General features: G+C 44.1%; 1 protein-coding gene across 2 annotated transcripts in view; it reads right to left on the minus strand.

Moving 5' to 3' along the window:
* AGBL1 (AGBL carboxypeptidase 1) overlaps window positions 1-20,272 on the minus strand; it is a 413,737-nt gene that overhangs the window by 180,774 nt on the left and 212,691 nt on the right. For both annotated transcript variants that reach the window (XM_083586327.1, XM_083586328.1), the window contains exons 20-21: window positions 15,753-15,884; window positions 5,910-6,086 (exon numbers count right to left, since the gene is read on the minus strand). In XM_083586327.1, the coding sequence (XP_083442453.1) occupies window positions 5,910-6,086; window positions 15,753-15,884 (309 nt within the window). The remainder of the gene's footprint in view (window positions 1-5,909; window positions 6,087-15,752; window positions 15,885-20,272) is intronic.

A 20,272-nucleotide genomic window follows, 5' to 3' on the forward strand; every position in this document is an offset into this window, starting at 1 on the left:
CCGGGTTTGATTCCGTGCTCCTCCACATGCAGCTGCTGGGTGACCTTGGGCTAGTCACACTTCTTTGAAGTCTCTCAGCCTCACTCACCTCACAGAGTGTTTGTTGTGGGGGAGGAGGGGAAAGGAGGTTGTTAGCTGCTTTGAGACTCCTTAGGGTAGTGATAAAGTGGGATATCAAATCCAAGCACTTCTCTTCTAATGGAACCAGGAGTACTGGAACCTACTACGCAAAGTCCTAGACCTATGGAGTGCCTGGTTTGTTCCCCGAGTACCCAGTGTCTGACACCAGGTCAGGGCTAGGCATGAAACCTTTCGACAGAATTTGAAGCTCAGGACTGAACCAGATGTTATGCACACCATAGGGATGCAAGTGAAAATCGTGTTGCTAGGACAGGATTTCTGATCCATCCTGCATCTGGAAACAGTTATGCCATGAACTGGCCCTCCACATTGTTGGAGTGTACGGCTATCAGTGGCTACTAGCCATTATGACTAGGTTCTGCCTTCACTGTTGGAGGCAGTATGCTCCTGAATACCAGTTCCTGGGAATCACATCCTGCACTCATATCCTGCTTGTAGGCTTCTAATGGATATCCTGCTGGCCAGGGTGGGAACACAGCGCTGGACTAGATGGGCCATTAGGTTCTGGGGTTCTTGGAAGAATGAAAATAAGTGTTGATATATTCCTGATATTCTACAGAACAGCAAAGGCTATCCGTTGAGTAATGGTCCATTCTAGCCCATGCCAGTGAAAATACAGACAGTGCTACAGAAATGCAAAAGGGGGCTGAGCCTTTTGAAATTCATATCCTTTGAATGTGAAGCTTTCTTCAGAGAGCCAGTCATGATGATAGTGACTCAAACATGAGGTCAAATGAGGATTTTCTACACTTCTGTATTCCATCCTTCTTATACAGAGCTCAGAGTGGTGGCATAAATGGTTTTCCCCACCCACCCAATCCATTTTACCACCATAGCAGTCCGGTGAGGTATGCTGGGCTGAAGGAGGTGACCAGCCCACAGTTACCCAGTGAGCTTTGTGCTTGAAAAGAGGCTTGAATCTCCTTGCTGTGGACTAGAAGGGGATAGGGAACCTCTGGTCCTCTATATGTTGATGGACTCCCAACTCTCATCAGCCCCAGCCAGCAATGGTCAGGGATGATAGCAGTTGTAGCCAAGCAACATCTGGAGGTCCACAAGTCCACTACAGTGGTACCTCAGGTTAAGAACTTAATTTGTTCTGGAGGTCCGTTCTTAACCTGAAACTGTTCTTAACCTGAGGTACCACTTTAGCTAATGGGGCCTCCCGCTGCTGCTGCACCGCTGCCATGTGATTTCTGTTCTCATCCCGAAACAAAGGGTAACCCAAGGTACTATTTCTGGGTTAGTGGAGTCTGTAACCTGAAGCGTCTGTAACCCGAAGCGTCTGTAACCCGAGGTACCACTGTATTCCTGTCCTAGGATAGACAATACTAAGCTACATGGACAAATGCTTTGACCTGGCAGCTTCCTATGTTCCTTAGCTAATAAACAGCCACTTTGAACTGGAGGAACAGTAAGGTCTCCTCATGTTAGTCATGCATCTCCCAACTGAATAGTTGGCCATGGTGCAAGCTTTATTACATTGCAGAGTCCAGCTTAGTGCAAGCTTCGTTACCTGGCTTGGTGCACTGCTTACTGCAAGCAAACTTGCCTCTCTCGCATCACTTAGTGCAAGCTTTCCTATATAGCTGTGTCCGACTTTAGCAGGAGCTATGTCTCTGGAGGTTTTCCTCCTGAAGGGTCATAGTTCCATCGCAGGACTGACAAAAGGATCAGAGTGGCACAGAATGCATAAACAGTTGATGTAACCTATGGGTCACAATAAACATAGGACTCTAGCATAAGGCATGGAAAAGCAGCAGCCTCAGATTACAGATTCCAAGTGCCTTGAAGGGTAGCAGAGTTGGGAGAAAAAGCACAGCATACTTTTGGGCAAGAGAATCAATTGTTCTTCTCTTTTGTTCTTTGACACCCTGGTTTCCTTTGAGAGGAACTGGGGAGAGAGAAATTTAAAGTATAAATAAATAAGCAAACAAACTCACTAGAGAATCCATAGCCATAAGCCTCATGGAAATTAATAGGCTTTCTTCCCATTTCAATGATGTTATAGCTAGAGAATTGCCTTCTGATCAAGTGTGTGTGTGTGTGTGTGTGTGTGTGTGTGTGTGGTGCAGGAATGTCAGAGAAGTCTGGTGAAAATGGAGCAGAAATTGCCAATGTTCATTTATTTGTCCCACGTCCAGAATGGAAATTGACCCAGCAAAAAATATCAGTATTTGCTGTTATTGTTTCTTTCAGTCCACAAAACGGTACTTTACTTCCCCTCCCCCATTTGCACTGAAATGAATGGGGCGGAATCATGTAATGACAACCTAATTTAGTTAATTAATTGTGTACATTACATAAGTCACATACTTTTGTCACAGTGGACAGCAAGACAAATAACATAGTTTTTGACTGAAGACGAACTGTGGAACGGAAACAGAGCTGCAAGCTGTATGCAGGAGAGAATGCAAAGCAGAACGCAGGACAGAATGCAAAGCAAGGCCTTTTCACATCCCTTATATGGTGGGGGCACCAACCAGATTTCCTGCATCAAAATGTTTTGAGCCTGCCCTTGGCTTAGGAAGGAGATTGGAGGTTGGGCATAAAGGTCAGAGCTACTCAAGTTCTCACAATTTGCACTAATAAGCTCTTTTGGCCCACAGTGTTGGAGCAACATAAAAAGAGAGAATTAGCTTCCTTAAACCCACTTTTACTTCTGGCCCTTCATGTTTTTGTTCTTGGTCATTGAGAAACAGCTCTTTGCAACATCCACCCATGTACTCCAGGTGTAGGTTTGGAAATGGCTGTCCCTTTTCTCACATGTGGGATGTGTTTAGTATGTTCCAGCCAAGCAGAGCAAATCCATTTCCCTCCCTAATATTCCCTTCCTATATACTCCTGTGTTTTCTGTCCCGCACGGTTGTCCTGGAATTCTGTGTGCGCATAGAACAGCTGCTTGGTTCCTCCTTGCTACGCTTCACTGATGCGTGGAGTGACAACTCTATGGAGTTTGTAATGAGCTTCATGGTCCCTTGACTCTGATCATAAATTTGATTGCTAAATAATCATCCATCTATTTACTTGCTGCATCCAATGAACATGCCTTGTAGAGATAAATGATGGAGTTGCATCGCTGTGTTTCTTCCTCCAAGGAACTCAGAGCAATCTCTTGGGTTCCCAAGCAATTCCTCACCCAAACACTGATGAGGCTCAGATCTGCTGATCTTCAGGGGATGGAATTGCATCAGAGTGCCTTCAAATTGTTCATTGTTGAGGGCCAGTAGGAGTACTTAAAACAGGGGGTGGGCAACCCAGGGGCCACTTCCAGCCTCCCAAGCCACTGGAAGTTGCCTGTCAGGGGCCCCCTCTGCCCTACTCCTGATCCAGTTAGGAAATGAAACCCTCTTCTATTTTGAGAAGATCTTCAAAGAGCAAGAAGACAGTAGGATCTTTTCTTCCACCTTAGTGTTAAGTACCACAGCACTAAGATCAGTGACCTGCCTGCTCTGTAAGACTAAAAGGAAGTATTTACACACACACACACACACACACCATAGGAAGAAATGCTTCCTTTTGATTCTTAAAAAGCATGCAGACAACACTTGAAGGGCACCAGGTTGGTGATGCCTGGCTGAAACTCATACCCCAACCTATGTTTTTAGTACCTCTACTATTACACTCTGTAACCCATAATGGGGACACTTCCATGATTCAGAACATGATTCAGGCTGGCAGCATGGCTGAACCTGTTGAATTCCCAAAGAACTTGCTGAACTCACAGCAGAACAGCAAATGAACTGAAGGCCTCTGACAGGGCTGAGGAAACTTTTTTAGCCTGAGGGCTCCACTTCTTTGTGGACAACCTTCCAGAAGCCACATGCCAGCTTTGGACACATCTAAAAGCAAACATGGTAAGAGCAATGGATGTGACTCTTGCTCATGTTCTATCCATGTAAAAGTCACATACACGCACACAAACAAACAAACAAACAAACAACCTCCAAGGCTGGCCCAAGACATTTTGGCACCTGAGGCAAACCACGGAATGGTGCTCCCCTACCACCCAGCCAGGGAAGAAGGGGCAAGTGAAGATCTACATCAGGAGATATGATCACTGTTGGAAGCTCTGCCAGTGACTGAGGCCTTTGTGAAAAGAGCCCCACCCTTAAGGATGTTAGAGAATTCCAATGAAAACAGAAATAGGACCTGAAAGTGCCAATGCTCACTAGTTCATCCCACCTTCAGAACAAAAATCAATCCAGTAAATACAATCAGTATCCTCTGTTGTTGTTGTTGTTGCTGCTGCTGCTGCTGCTTTCAGTTTGCAAATGATACGTAAATGACTACAGTTTTCCCCTGTTTGCACCGTGTTTCCTTTGCAATGAAATGAACATAGTGGAAAAATATAATGACAACATAGCTTACATAAGTTGTGCAATTAATTACATAAGTTGTGCAATTTTGCCACAGCAGATAGTCAGACAAAGAATATAGCTTTTGGCAGATGAACTGCAGTGAATGGAAACAGCGCTGCTGAATACAGGAGAGAATGGAAAATGTTTCCCTCTCACATCCATACTCATGCCACCACAATACACTCAATGTGGTAATCACAACCCACGCACCACCAAATCCCTCCATCAAAGGTTCATCAAAATTCTTCCCCCCGCTCAGCTTTTTCACAGGCCACTTTACCTTACATTCCCACTGAAGCACCAATAAACACAGTATAATTATAAGCTGCCTAGATGGAGTGGCCACAAAATGTTAGCTGCTCAAAGTTCTTTGGAAGAAGAGCAGGATATAAGTGGAATGAATCAAGCCAAAGAAACACACAGCTGTTTGGCCTAAGAATTTTTCTGGCAGGCGGGTGAGATCAGATGTGGCAATCCTAACCCCACAGCCCATTGTGTACTATGAAAACTTCTGTCCAATATATCCTAGCAGAACGAGCCTCCATGTAATTTAATCAGAAGAATGAGCTGGAAATGTTTGCAAGAGCTAATGTTTGCCCTTCTGAAGGTTGGAGATTTGGTTTTAATTAAATTACAAGTGCTCCTTGTTAATATAACCAACGAAACATTTATTCTTTGGCCCCAATTCTTTTTCTCCTGCACGCAAGATCTATGCCCACTTCCTCAAGCAAACAACCAAGTCTTTTTCAGGGCTCAGCCCTACCATCTCAGGCAAAAAACACAGAAGTTAAAGAGTAACAATCACTCCATAATTTAGTTCATGCTTGTATTTTTCATCATGGGTTGGAAGCACCATTTGGAATTTCTCCTTCAGCAATCAAAATGTTTTAGGTCATTCCTCACCTTCTCTTTTTAGCTGCTGATCTGAGATACACATATCCAGCCGAACCCATCTGCAGTGTCATAACACTTTAATCAGTCATGGCTTCCCAAAGTTCAAAGTCCTGGGAACTGTAGTCCCTTAAGGGTGTTTTGAGTTGTTAGAAGACCTTTATTCCCCTCACAAAGTTACAATTCCCAGAGTTGCCTGTGAAAAGGAATTGTAGTTCTGTGAAGGGAACAGTGATCTCCGAAAAACGCTCAGCACTGCTAACAAACTCTACTTCCCAGGGTGTGGGGAAGCCTTAGCTGTTCAAAGCTATATGGTCTTGATGACATCATCACGTTGGCTACAAGTAGTTGGGATTGGATTGTGATTTTGTGTGGGTCATTTTGAAAGAAAGAAAGAAAGAAAGAAAGAAAGAAAGAAGGAAAGAAAGAAAGAAAATGGCACCTGCACGGATAATATATAAAGAAGGATGAAAGAGGTACACACAAAATTTGCTTTCCAAGCAAGCATCACAGTACCTTGTAGAGGCCATGGCTGCATCCGCAGTAAGTGCTTTCCATGGTGTAGCTCCTCTGCACTCCTATTTCCCGCCAAACCACCACGCGGGCTGTCGAGTCACGTGACTTCTCTACCAGGAAGCTGCAGCTGCTCATGAGAAATACAGGAGCTACTTTGTCCAAGATCTTTGGCAGGGTCTGCAACACATACACACGCACAATAAATCTATAATCATTTAAATGTGTCCATCGTTGGATAAACCTACCACATTTTATCTACCTTTCCATCCACTTTTTTCCCCTCCAAGCAGCTCCAAATAGCACCTGTGGCTTCTTCCCCTCTCCTCCAGTTTATCCTCACAACAACCCTGTAAGGTAGGTTAAGCTAAGAGACAGTGACTGGTCCAAGGTCACATCATGGCTGAGTGGGGATTTGAACCCTGCTCTCCAAGGTTCTAGTTAACCACAACACCACACTGTCTACAACAGTGCATATATGAAACCTGTGATGTAGTGGTTAAGGGATTGTGGTGTGATCTGGGATACCCCCCCCCCCAAGTTTAAATCTGGGAACTCGTCATAGCTCAGTGGTAGAACATCTTCTTGTCTTGTAGAGGTCCTAGGGTCAATCCCCAGCTTCTTCAGGTAGGGCTGGGAATGTCCCCTGTCTTAAAACCTGCAGGGTGACTTCCTGCCAGTGTAGGCAATACTGAACGTGGTGGACTAATGATCTGACTTGATATAAGGCAGCTTCCAATATTCTTCTCTCATCTCAGTGATGAACCCATTGGATGTCCTTATGCAAACCAGTATCTCTTGACCTCAGTCTTTGTCCATCTGTACTGGTTGTTGCAGAAAGCCACTCCCGACATAAAGAGGGGGTGGGGTTGCGGGCTCACGCCCCCAACTACAATCTCGCGGGGCTGGCGTCAGCCCCGCGGGACTCAGGGATTCCCCTAGCTCATCAATATTCATCACCCTCATCGCCAGCCAATCGGCTGGCGCTGGGGGCTGGCTTACCAGGTGCACTTAAGGTCAGGGCAGCCCTGACTCGCCCCCTTTTCTTTCCTACAGCAGCTGCGGTTTCCCACCCACCCGCCCTCTAGGTTTGCATTCGGACTTTGCTATGGGCTTCGGCTGGTCGCTGCAAGGGGCCTGGTAGGAGTTTTTCCATTTGGCAAATTGGCTGTATTTTGAAGCCACTTGGTTTTTTCGCCTACCTCGTAGCAAAACGTCACAACTCCTGGTTTTGGCGGTTAGGCATTGGCAGGGGTATTGTTATGCAAATGAAGTCGGGGGGAAGGAACGCCATCACCTCCCCCAAATCTTGATGGGTAGTTTGTTAAAGGACTCCGGGGGGCGTCGCCTCGTCCGAAACCTACGGAGGCTAGGGCCTAAAGCGCGCCCCCGAGCAGTAACCCCTTGGGGAGCGCCTAGGGATGTGCATCTCGGGGGCTCCCCCTGTTGGTGCTTAACCCTTCCCGGTTAGACCGGATAGTCTGTTAGGGCCAATGCCTAAAAGCCAATACCGCTCTTACCTGTAATCAATAAAGTTGTGGCCATTTTCACCCATTAACCTAAATTCTGGTGTCCGGTGTCTTTATTTACTCCATCTGTGGGAGGGGGAGGGTATCGCCACGCAATTGTTGCAATCCTCTGTTCAGCAACTGTTTGTCCTGGATGACTACTCTGGGCATGATGGTATCTCGGTCCTGCCTCTGCTTTCCACATACAGCTAGCCGAGTAGCCTGGCAGTAAATACTTCTTCCCAGGTACTCCATTCTACATATCTCTTTTCAGTTTCAGACTGACAACTAAAGAAACAGGCAGCAGCATTCAAGAAACCAGTTTTGGTCCAGAGGCTTCACGTTGCTGACTGATCCCCCTGCTGTAAGAATTGCTAAAAATTTGCAATCGTTTTAAAAACGAATGAAATACAAAAACAAAGGAGCTCCATTGGCTTCAGTCATTTTATTTATAGGAATGAATGGGAATTCAAATGAAGGAGTCCAAAATGTGTTTCAATAGCGCTGCTGGAACAGCCTGTACAGGCCACAAGAAAGGTTACAGAGAGGAGAAGGAAAAGAGCAATTAGGCTGTGATGGGGGGACCTTTTTAATTGCTTCTAAATAGGGAGCTTTTGTCCTATCTATCTGAAATTTGGTAGATCTGGGTGAGGAGCATAATGCTTTAAAAATTCATGCCAGCAGGATGAAAATAAATCACAAGCAACAGAAAACAGGCTAGATCTCCCACTGAAATCGTTGGAAAATAACACTGAATGGAAGTTACATAAACCAATTATCTGGTTCTGAATTAGTAGCAACAGAATAAAAGAGTAATGGGATGTACTAAACATTTAATAATGAAAATGTATGGCATAACTAACCAGGAAAAAACCATTTTCTTACACATCTCTGAGAGTTGAAGAGATAATGTACAGGAAACACTTCAAACATATAGGGAAAATACCATAAATGATATGATTGATGTGATTGGATTTATTGGACTTGTATATAGCTTTATATTCTGTACACACAAACCCCAACATACATATACACATATATGCACAACTTATTATATATATGATGCAATAAAACAAATTTAAACAATACACAATATCATTAGAATAACCCTTGTAAGCACACATGTATGTGTGTGTGCGCGCACGCACGCACGCACGCACGCGCGCACACACACACACACACACACTAAAGCCCAGATTAGGAAACTGTGACAGCGCTATCATTAAAGCTGTCCATATGCCAAATGCCCTGAATTCATTCATTCATTCAAGGATTTATATCTCTCCCTTCTAATGCAATGCATTACTCAGGTCAGCTTTCAGCAATTAAAATATCACAATTCTTCATAAAACAACAGGACCGATCATGTAATGCAGTATAAAATAGAGGAAGGTTCAGGAAAGGGGGTGGGGGGACAGAATTCATCTGCTTGGAAAAGCAAAGCTCTCCAGGAAGAATTTTGAAAGTCTTAACCAAATCATCAGAAGTAGAGGCCTAGATGCACTGCATGGGGTAAGGTGTTCCACAACGCCGTTACCAAGAAGGTCACAAACCTTCATGGGGGGCAGGCACCAAGAAGGACATATGCACCAAAGCCACATTAACAGCAAACCTTTAAAACACAATGCTGCCACTTTACACAGCCACATAACCTCCTGATTTTCAAGGGATGGTCCCAGAACTGCGAAAGCCTTTACGTATTTGGTTTTAAATGCATTGCAAAGGCCTTTGTATCTTACGTAGTTTTGTATCTGTAAGTCATTTCAAGGCTTTTTGTGTGTGGAAGAGATTAATGCGTATTAAAGTATTTATAATCTGTACTTCATAAGAGTAGAGGCACACGACACACAATATTATAATATCAGTAAAAAAAAATCGGTGCTCTAAATCATTGCGTCACACTGACTCTCAACATTCCAGAACACAGCAAAGCAACTTTAGAAGGCTTCTGAGTTGGGCTTGCTTGCTGGTCTGAGAAACTAGGAGACTCTGCTTTGCCTTGGTCCACCTCTGCCACACACAAAGCAACTTGACAGATGTCCAGTCCGAGCCCCCGCTGGATGAAAAGCAAACTCAAGAACCATTCCCCAAGGCATGCAAATGCCTGCTAGTGTCACTCAGAATGCCCCTAGACCAGCCTGAGCCAACCTGGTAGCCACACTGGCTGAGGTTGATGGGAATGGTCTGGTTGCCATTTCCATGCTGGACTAGATGGGCTGTGGGTCTGATCCAATAGGAATTTTCTTAAATTATTAGTAGGGTAGAGAGTACCTAATATGGATTCATGATATGGAGCTATTCTGATTTTCTTGGGAATTGCAACTGGAGATCAGCTGCGTCCTCCCCAAATCTCTGTGTATCTGCCTCTAATTTAATAGATACGCACACAAATAAATACTCTGTGCAAAACTGCTGGACTCTATACACTAAATGTTCTTCTGGAGAAAATGGTTGCAATATCTATTAGGGGGCGACTTCAGCTCTGATATACACCTTCTTTCTTTACCTGAGCAAATATCGCCACCTATGGTTCCAAGAGGGAACAGGATTCTTTTCACAGATGAATTGTGCTTGTTTGCTTTCATATTTCATTATCATTGGTCGGTAGATTACCTGATGCTCTATTATTATTATTATTATTAGCCTACAGCTAATATTGTTGGCTGATGGTAAAAGACTCTAACTCACTGCTTGGAAGAAACATACACAGATCTAGGAGCCACATTGAGCATTTTAAACTATCAACAGTAAGCAGCAGTTTTATTGTAATTGCATCCTCCTCCATCACCATCTTTCTCACACACACATACACATATATGTGCATTTGTGTGGTATTTCTTACTGACAAAACAACAGGCATCCAGGCACATTGACATGGATCCTCTTACACACACACCGCAAAGGCATGCTCAAGGTGTCGTTCAAGAGAAACAGAATAAATACTATGAAGAGTGACATTGCCAAAACAAGAGGAAATGCAACACACACACAAAAGAGAGGATGGAGGAGGATGCTGGTTTGCCCATCACTTGCATATGCTAGTTTGTTTTGAAATGGATGCAATAGTTTAAATGGAAATGCAATGCCTTTCACCCTAGTAGAGAAGGCTGTGACCAGGCAATGGCCCATGTGCCTTCTCAGTCTTCTGTCCAAACGCTGTTAACTGTGGTTGGGCAACTTCAAGGCCCCTACCCCTTTTTCTTCTTAGAATTATTTTAACTGGATTTATACCAGACAGCCCTTCACATAAGAGGAATATCCTGTGTGAATTTGGACACAGGACCAGCCTAATTATAAGCCTTTGATTCTCTCATCCAGGCAGGTCAAAGCTGGGCAAATCTCCTGTTTCATCCCCAAACATAGTTTGCTTAGGAAAACATTCACCAGCAGCTTAAGCTGATCCTGGAGCCTAATAGGTAAGGCCAGCCCAATCACAATGCAAACTGCAGAAATGACGAGTATTATAATGTGCATATGTCAATCATCTCCAGTCACCAAGCATTCAATAACCCAGTGTAGAGGAGGAGTCAAATGATAGCCATAAATCCATGAGCCAGTTCTCTGCCTTGTACTAGCTGGGCTGTCTGAATTGTCTATATTCTGTGTGTTTTTCTCTTGCAGTTCTGGCTGGACAGCTAGCTGATCACAGAAAAGGGCTTCCCTTGCTCCTGTATCAGCTTGATCCAAAAAATCTGCAAGGGAAGCTTTTTTGGCAGCAGGAAAAAAAATAAGCATGGACACCTGCTCATACCTGCAGATAACAAAAGCAATGCGGACTTGGGAGAGGGTGGAATATGGCAATGCTAAATTCCTTCCTTAGCCCTATAGAGCCTTCAAGTTCCTTAAGCAACATGTTTCAAAAACTGTTGGGAAGCTCTTGGGGGTTTCAAACAGTGAGTCACTCCCAGCCCTACCTGGGAATACTGAGGATTGAACCAGGGACCTTCTGTATGTGAATCAGATGCTCTACCATTGAGCTACCATGGTCTTGTTTAGTATAAAGGAATTGTTGGAGACTTTTAGTTCATAGAAACTTGCCTTGGGCTTGGTGCAGTGATCACTGTGGTCCATGGCTTGGGCAGAGTGGGATGTCCTAAAGATGCTCACCAACTTCCTCTCCCCTAGTTGCCATTCAGACAACATACACACAAATGCCCCCAAAACATCAGACCCACTCAAGCATCGTCTGTGAAGGTCTGAGTATTTTCTTCTTGTCCTTGCCCAGCTGAGCCCAACCCAACAAACGGGTGATGAAAAATATATATGAAGATCCCCCAGCTCGATTCAGCTCCTTAAGAGAATGGAAATTGTCTTTATAATCAACCTTTTTTACTTTAATTAAATAAAAAGGCTGGTAGGTAAGTGGAACATAAGTGTGTGGAGTGCTCATTTGTAAACATTAGCAAATACGAATTTAATATTCTGTTTGTTGTAACGTGTTTCTCAGGTCTCAAGCTAATGGTTCTTTCCTCTCTGTTTATTTTCTCATTAATTATCTTTTAATTGTACATTTCCAACAAAAAACAAAAAACCAATTCCAACCGACCCCATACCAATAAACAAACAGATCTATTTGTAACAATGTGCCAAAATGACTGTTAAGGACAACTTTTCCTTTCTGTTTTTCTCTGATATCTCCAAGGAGGTCATTTAAAGCTAAAGAAGACTCACCTACAAAACCAACATTCCAGGAGCTCAAGGCAAGTTACACGGAATTTGCAAGCCCACACACTAAACCCTGTCCCCGGAGCCTACCCCCCCCCCAGAAATGAGACATGACAACAATGTATGGGTTTAAATTAGGCCACAACTTTGTTGAATTTCAGGTGTATGAACCTTGGCTTAGGCCTTGGCAGGTATCCCTCTCAACCCAACAGGGGCTGAGGATGTGCAGGGCAGTCAAGTGCAGTGGGAGGGGACTGTAAAGTGTGAACTTATACAGCATGCCCTCCCACTTCACCAAAGCCGGGAGTTTGACCTATATGCCGCCACTCTAGGGCCAGTGACTTCCGCAATCAACCCTTTTACGGGCCCTGCAAATGCCACAGTGTGGGGGTGCATGAAGATGTTACCCCCATCTCGAAGATAGACTATAGGAACTGACCAAGGCCTAAAAACCGCCAAAGTTGTGACGAATTGCTACAGGGAAGGCAAAACCTGCCTATGCAGGGAAAATTCCTTCCTGGTTCTGAATACAGCAACCATCTCATGACCATAGCAGCACCCGCTGACCTAGGAAGCAAGAGCTACCTTGCAAAAGGAGACCATGTTATATTTTCCGGGAGAGTAGAGTGGGTGAATCTAGCAGGAAAACAAAGTGAGTCTGGGCCAAAGAGCATCGGCCCCACCCCCAGCCGGCAGCCCATTGTCCTGCCAAGATGGGGGCGGGGCGACGGCCACCCTGCAGCAAGGTGGGTGGCAGCTGGCCAGGTAAGCCCGTGCGGTGTCGCAAACCCCGCCCACCTCTTGGAGGGGGTGAGCAGAAATTTTGGCAGTACAAAAGCAGGGACTATCCAGTTAATAAAGGTAAAGGGACCCCTGACCATTAGGTCCAGTCGCGGATGACTCTGGGGTTGCGGCGCTCATCTCGCTTTACTGGCCGAGGGAGCCGGCATACAGCTTCCAGGTAATGTGGCCAGCATGACAAAGCTGCTTCTGGCAACTAGAGCAGCGCACGGAAACACAGTTTGCCTTCCTGCAGTACCTATTTATCTACTTGCACTTTGACATGCTTTCGAACTCCTAGGTTGGCAGGAGAAGGGACCGAGCAACGGGAGCTCACCCTGTCACGCAGGGATTTGAACCGCCAACCTTCTGATCAGCAAGCCCTAGGCTCTGTGGTTTAACCCACAGCACCACCCGTGTCCCTAGTCAATTAGTAAGCTGAGGGTTAATGCTGTTTACAGTTAGCCAACCCAAAGGGGTGTGCGGAGGTGTTGCCTACAAGTCAGGAGCCAGGGTAGCCTGAGTCCACTTATGTGTGGAGTCAAGGGCAGAGCTATGGCATTGTGTAGAAAGGCTGTCTGTGGAGCTCTCAAGAAGGAAAGAGGATACTAAGTAAAGACTGCATGATGCAGTTTATGGGCTGGTGGGTCACACCTGTCGGGAAACAGATTTCATAACATGTGGGTGTCAGTGTTTAATGCCTCCGCTGTCAGACTGCAGCAGAAGTTTGCTCATGGCTCATCCATTGCAGATTCAAGGCACACACCTCGATTGCTGGAAGGCAGCCCTTTGATGCTCTCTATATGCTTGCCAGCAATCCCCGGTTTCCTAAAGTTTGGCGGCAACAAAGCTCCAGAAGATATGCTGACGACGAGCTTTTCCCCCACCTTGCCGTCCCTCACCCCGCCAACGCTATCTTGCTCAGGCTAAGGAACGCTGTGTGAAATATTTCCTCTGGTCAATGTTTCAGGCTCACGGTGTGCTCTATTAAGATCACTTCGGGAAATGCTTTCACTTTCAATTACAGCAGGTGCAGCTAACCCTTAGCACTGCAAAGTGGGAAAGCAACGCACACAGCCAAAGGTATTTACAATAATTTTATTCACCGCACACACAAAAGGTGGCTCCAAAAAAAGAAAAAAAGAAAACCATTCCATCTCCCACCACCACCTTGGTTTCCCATATTCACTTTCCAACAGATGCTCCATCTGCACTATACATTTTAAAGCAGTATCATGCCACTTGGAATAGTCATGGCTTCCCCCAAGGAATCCTGGGAGGTGTAGTTTGTTAAGGGTGCTGAGAGTTGCTAGGAGATGCCCTATTCTTCTCCTAGACCTACACAATCCCTCTTCCCAGAGAACTCTGGTCATTGTAGCTCTGGGAGGGGAATAGGGATCTCCTAACAACTCCCAGCCACCCTTAACAAACTACACTTCCCATGATTCTTTGGGACAAGCCATGACTACTTAAAGTGGTAGGATATTGCTTTAAATGTATATCACACATGGGGTCAGATAAACAATATTCCATGCTGCTGAGCAGGCTTTATTCTCTTTTGGAAGTGAATTTTGCAAAGTGGGTGGGGAGGCAACTTGTCTTCTTAGGTTTTAAGGGTTTGGGGACTTGTAAAAACCTCAGGGTTCTGAACATGCTGGCACCTCTTATCTGTTTCTCAGTACTTCTGTGTGGTTTCCTCTCTGTTGAAATTCTTACCACCTGAGTTTGTTATTCTATAACTGTTATGTACTGTGTTGAATAGGATCCAAAAGGCAGCAGTCTGATTGATCCTAGAACAATAGGGTCCAGAACGCAGCAGGCTGATTGGTCCACAGGAGCCACCCAATCCAGCTCCAGGTGGAAGTGAATCCGCAACCAGATTGGCCTACAGGTGAATCCCGGAATTAGCCAATCATGTGGGGCCCATTGTGTAAATAATGTATATAAAGCAGACATTCTGGGGGAACTTCCATTCCTCCTCACCACTATGAGCTGAATAAAGAGCATGAAATCCACTCTCGACTCAGAGTATATTTCAATAACATAATTAAAAAATCAAAAGCAGGAAAGTCCAGGGCTGTCTCCAGACTAGAGATGTTGGAGAATTCAGAAGAAAACAGAAAAAGGAAGTAGAAATTGTCATAGTTCATGTGTTTGTCTATGGTCAGGAACAGAAATCAGGCAAGCGAATACAATCAATATTTGCTCACCTCTTTGTTGTTTAATTGTGTCTGCAAATGAGATGTAATTAATGACTTTTTTTACATCGCTTTGATGTTTCTTTTACATTGAAATTAGTGTGAGCTGATTAAGTTATGTAAACAGTTACAAAAGCCATGTTAAGTAGCAGACAGGGGCACAAATTATATTAATAGTTGGTGGAGATCGAATTACAGCAGAATGCAAACAGTGCTGATCATGATGAATACAGGTCAGAACAGAAAGCGCTTCTTAAATCCCTACTCAAGACTGTCAGTATTTTCCAGAAGGTAGTCAAGCACATATCAGGAAATGTAGGTTTGCCCAATTAAAGTAGGTTAAAGTGTTCTGTCATGCAACCACAAAAGTCCCACTTTAAAAAAGAAATAGACTTTTTCCAGTGGAGGGTTGAATCAACTATTGTGGAATGAAAGAACAATGAACAGGAAGGTGTATGAATTCCCTGCAAGCAAATCAGGATGGATGCAGGATGAATACTCATTGTCAAATAACCTCCCTGCAAACAAATCAGAATGAATTCTGAATAAGGATCAAATACCATTTTACCTCTTTGTAAGCTCTGGGCAAGCAAATCAGGACAAATGATCAATAAACCAGTCACTCAGAGGAGCAGCAGGGCAGTTTCACCTGGAATTTCTGTGCAAAAGTCTGTACTATAAGAAGAACGTCTTACCCTGTATCCAACATCCTCGGTGACAACAGTCGTATCAACAGTACGTCCCGCCTGCCACAAGGTCTCCTTTATACTGCATCCGTATAGAAATGCATTCTTCTTCTGGGAATGGCCGTGGTAGTCGCAAAACACCTGAGGATAAGAGAAAAAGAAAGCTCCTAAATCTTGCTGTCTTGCAGGAGAGAGCTGAGTAGTTGCTAAGAAACCACTACTGGGCCAAAGAGAAAGCTGTTCAAAAATGAAGCCTGGCCTGGTCACCTGTGCTGAATACAGCATTGCCTCTGGGTGATCATGCATGACAGTAAAGGACATTGTTTCTGTTGGGGGAGGCTGATAAGCTAGAAATGACTAACAAAGGCACAAGAGAGGTTAGCAACAATGGATCCATTCCTACCTGGATGACCAATTCCAGAAGTTTTGTTTATTGCTATGCTGAAGTTTTTCTCTCTATTTTTTTCCCAGCCATTCTTGGGGTGATTTGTAGCAAATCAAAGCCCCTTCAAAAATGTCATAGAGAAAAAGATTTTTCTCCAAAATCTGCACACAATTGTTCTAAATACATTAGGATTTAAGGATTAAATGGATGAGGTGTTTGGTGGTTTGGGGCTCTCTCACATTCCCAGTGTGATGGGACCCTTTCTCCCTGTCTCCTCTACCAGCGCTTAACTAGAATGGCTTCAGAACGGTGGAATGCAATGCGGCATTTTGTCACTTCCAAGTCACTCCAGGAAGCAGGGGAAGTAAAAAGCGAACCACACGTCCTGAAGTGGTTTGGGAGCAATGCAATGGCACATTGTATAATTCTGAAACCATTCTAGTAAGTGTGGGAGTGGGGAGAGCAATGTTGCCCTCAGGACCTCCTTGTGTGTTTGCCACGAGCATCTGGTTAGCAACTGTGAGAACAGTTTAAAGAAGCTCTGTAATAGAATAAGAAATATTGCAAAAAAGCAAAATATAAGAGGGGGGTAAGCATAAAGGTAATATAAAAATTTGGAAATGTGTATTAAAAAATTAGAATTCGAACGATTGGCAGAGAAGCTGAAGGAAGTCTAAAAATCGAAAATTCATTGTAAACTGTTAATATGATATGAATATATGGAAAATTAATAAAATATATTTAAAAGAGCAACTGTGAGAACAGGAGGTTGGATTGGATGGGAGTGGCCCATTTTAAAACATTGAAACTGAACCTGAACTCCTTAACTTTGTAGAATTAAGGTGAGCAGCAGCCCACACCTGTGTAAATATTTTGGAGAGAAAAATCTGTCACCCTAAAAATCAAGAGAATAGTGCACCCCAGTTTTTGTGCAGGTGCAATATATTTTGGAAACTGAAAGTAGGATTTTTGGACCGTCTCTACCTTGGTTTAATTTCATTCCTCTTTTCCACAGTGGATTGTGCTCAAAGGTGCACATAAGAAACATCAACTTATAATCAACATTGCCCTTGTGGGGGGGACCAATTTCTTACAAAGCACTTTGAAAACTCAAATAAGCAAAGGCAAACACTTAATAAGCAAAAAATAAACTAAATATTATAATGAAATAATCTACTCTTAATGGATACCAAGAACAATGTAAAAGATACATTAACAGGATAAAACAAAACGAAAATCCAGTCCTGCAAGCACTAATTTTGCTGTTTCAGATATCGTTCAGAGATGTTGGGAATGGGATCATCTCACAAGACTAGATGGTTTGCAAGGTGCTGTTGGGCATTTACCCTATGTCTGGTGGGGTGCCTCAGGCCCAAGGGCCAAATGAGACTCCCAAGCCCCTCTATCTGGCCCTCAGGTCAGTCCCCTTCTGCTCAAGCCACACCCCTCACCAGCCCACCTTTGCACCCTTGGACCCTGATAATGCCTCTTGCTTGTCCAAACAGAGGGCGGAGAGGGGTGTGTGAGTGTGTTTAGAAACTACCTACTGTACAAAGGTAAAATTTAAGGCTGTACAAAGGTAACCTTTACATTTGTTGCTCCACCTACTTTTGTCTCAGGCCCCACCCACCATTGGCATGTGGTCCCTGGGAGGTTGCCTAGGTGGCCCCCGGGGTGAAAGAGCTCCCCTACACCTGCACTATGAGGTCCTGCAGGAGTCTATCTTGTATCTCACACTGTTTAACATCCACACGCAACAACTGAGAGAGGTCATTCAAAGATTTAGGACAGAGCTGTTCAAAATGTAATTGTGGATGTTGCTGGCCCATAGCTACTCTTGGGACTTCTCTGCACTTCAGATTTGTATTGATTTCATAGCTGCCATTGCTTCCCCCAAAGAATGATGAGGTTGCTAAGAACTTAGCAACATAAGACGTTGTCTTTCAGTATGTTGAGTCAGACTGTTGATTCATCTAGCTCAGCACTGCCTATACTGACTTGCAGTTCTTCAACGTTTCAGGCAGGAGTCCTTCTCAGCCCTACCTAGAGATGACAAGAGATTGAAACCTGGGACCCTCTGAATGTAAATCATGTGCTCTACTACTGTGCTACACCTCTTCCCGGATTCTTTGTTAGAGACCCTACAGCTCCTAGGTTCCTCAAGAAGAAATGTCTCTTAAGACAGTTTAATTCTAGAGTGCAGATGCAACCACAGAAGAGAAGTTCACAAGATCCTACTCTGCAATAGCAGGACAATTTATCAGCTTCCTTTTTGGTTTCCCAACCTTTCCTGTTATCATTGAGAGAACTGAAGCCTGCACATTATGAAGCAATTAAGCACCACTTGGCTGTCTTTAAATCCACAGCTTATACCACGCAGTTTGCAGGAATGGAAAAGCATGCAATTATGTGAGCTGCTCCTGTACACTGTTATTACATTATGTACATCCAGGTGAATTAAGGAACAGTACATGACCTTTCTTTGTGGCAAAATACTTGTGTTTCCCCCCATCTAATATGACTGTCTAATCCATCTGCCTAGCTTCTGCTGTTGTACACAAAGCTGATGGTTGTTTTATCAAGGCCACATTCAGGTTGCCTTTATATGCAGCTATCGACTGATCAGAGTGAAAAATCAGGATTTATTGACGCAAGAGGCTAATATTGACCGGGGCTTTTGAAGAACAATCAATTTGTCCCGTTTGCCGAGATGGGAAGCCAATACCCATTGGCGCTACAAAACTTCTCCGCATCTTCACTACAGTATTGGGAAATCTCTAACTTACAAGCATAGGTTTTTAAGGAGTCAGTTGCTTCTTTAAGGTAATGTCTCCAACAGAGAACGAGAAGGCTGCAGGGAGAAATCAGCAGTGCAATTTATCTCTGACTCCCCAGTGCTGCTTCCTGTTGTGTGAGAGAACTGATAGTGATGGGCAGATGAATTAGAGTAGAGGTGGGGAATTTCAGGCTTGTGGGCCAAATGTGGCTAGTGGGAAAAGTGGGAAAAGGAACAGTTTTTCAGGGATAGATTTGGGGTGGGAGTGGTGACTCCTGAGGCAGCAGAGGGCAAAATGCCATTATCAGGGAGCTGCAAATCGGGGGTGTCCATACACATACACACACACACACACACAAATACGTAAGTGTGTTGGAGAGTGTGTGAATGAATGCCCAAAATTTGGTGATTGTCAACTTTCAGTTATTAATTCAAAGATAATTTTTTGTGAATTCCTGAAACCAAGCTCTTTCCTCACTTTTGGGAAATGGAACAAGTTAATATTTCCAATCTCACTACATCTCCCATTTGTCTGTTCATAAGAATGGAGGTCATCAAGATCGCCATGTGAAAGTCAGTTGTCACTGCATTTCAACAATCAATGTAACGTTGTAAATAGAGTGTCTCTTTGGTCAACCCTGATTAACCACAACCCAAACCGACAAATCAACTGAGGGAAAGTCATGAAGATCAGAAAAGATGACTATGCAGGTTGGTTTGAACTCCAAGATCTCCTCCTTTCAAAAACAAAACATTGTCAGGCTATCAATAGCTATTAGGCTGAGCAGGGAAACAAGGCTATTCCATCCGCTCTGCTGAGCACCCAGCTGCCTTTGGCCCTCCTTCCAATCTCATATGGCCATTTCATTCTGCTTCCCAAACTGCCAGGTGGGCATTTTAACAACAGTTAGTTTAAGAAACGGGCACCTGATCTTCCTGTTCCCTCTCCTTCTTCCCCATTCCATCTTCTCCTTTCCTTTTCTGCCCTGTCTTTCAGATGTTAATCCTGAGAGAGTAAAGACTGCATTGACTACTTATCTTATAAGTTACTCTTGGAGTCTTCTTTGGTGAGAGATTGGGGGTGGGGATTAAAAAAAAACAGAAAAGAAAAATGTTCAGAAGCAATATACCTTGGAGACAACCATTGTCTTCATGCTCTGCTGGAAGGCTTCCCACAAGACTCTGATTGCCCCCTGCTAAGAAACTGAATGCTGACCCAGATTGCTTTTTCAGGCAACCCAGGAAGCTGTGCTTCTGTTCTTCTGATGGAACTCCATACCCCAATTAGAAAGCCAAGAACAGGCAACATTTCCAGAGCCTGAGTCTTTTGAGTTTCTTTCTCTCTACACCAGTCCTTTGCTACTCTTT

Source organism: Podarcis filfolensis (genome assembly GCF_964270895.1).
Source record: "Podarcis filfolensis genome assembly, chromosome: 14".
NCBI classification, from domain to species: domain Eukaryota; kingdom Metazoa; phylum Chordata; class Lepidosauria; order Squamata; family Lacertidae; genus Podarcis; species Podarcis filfolensis.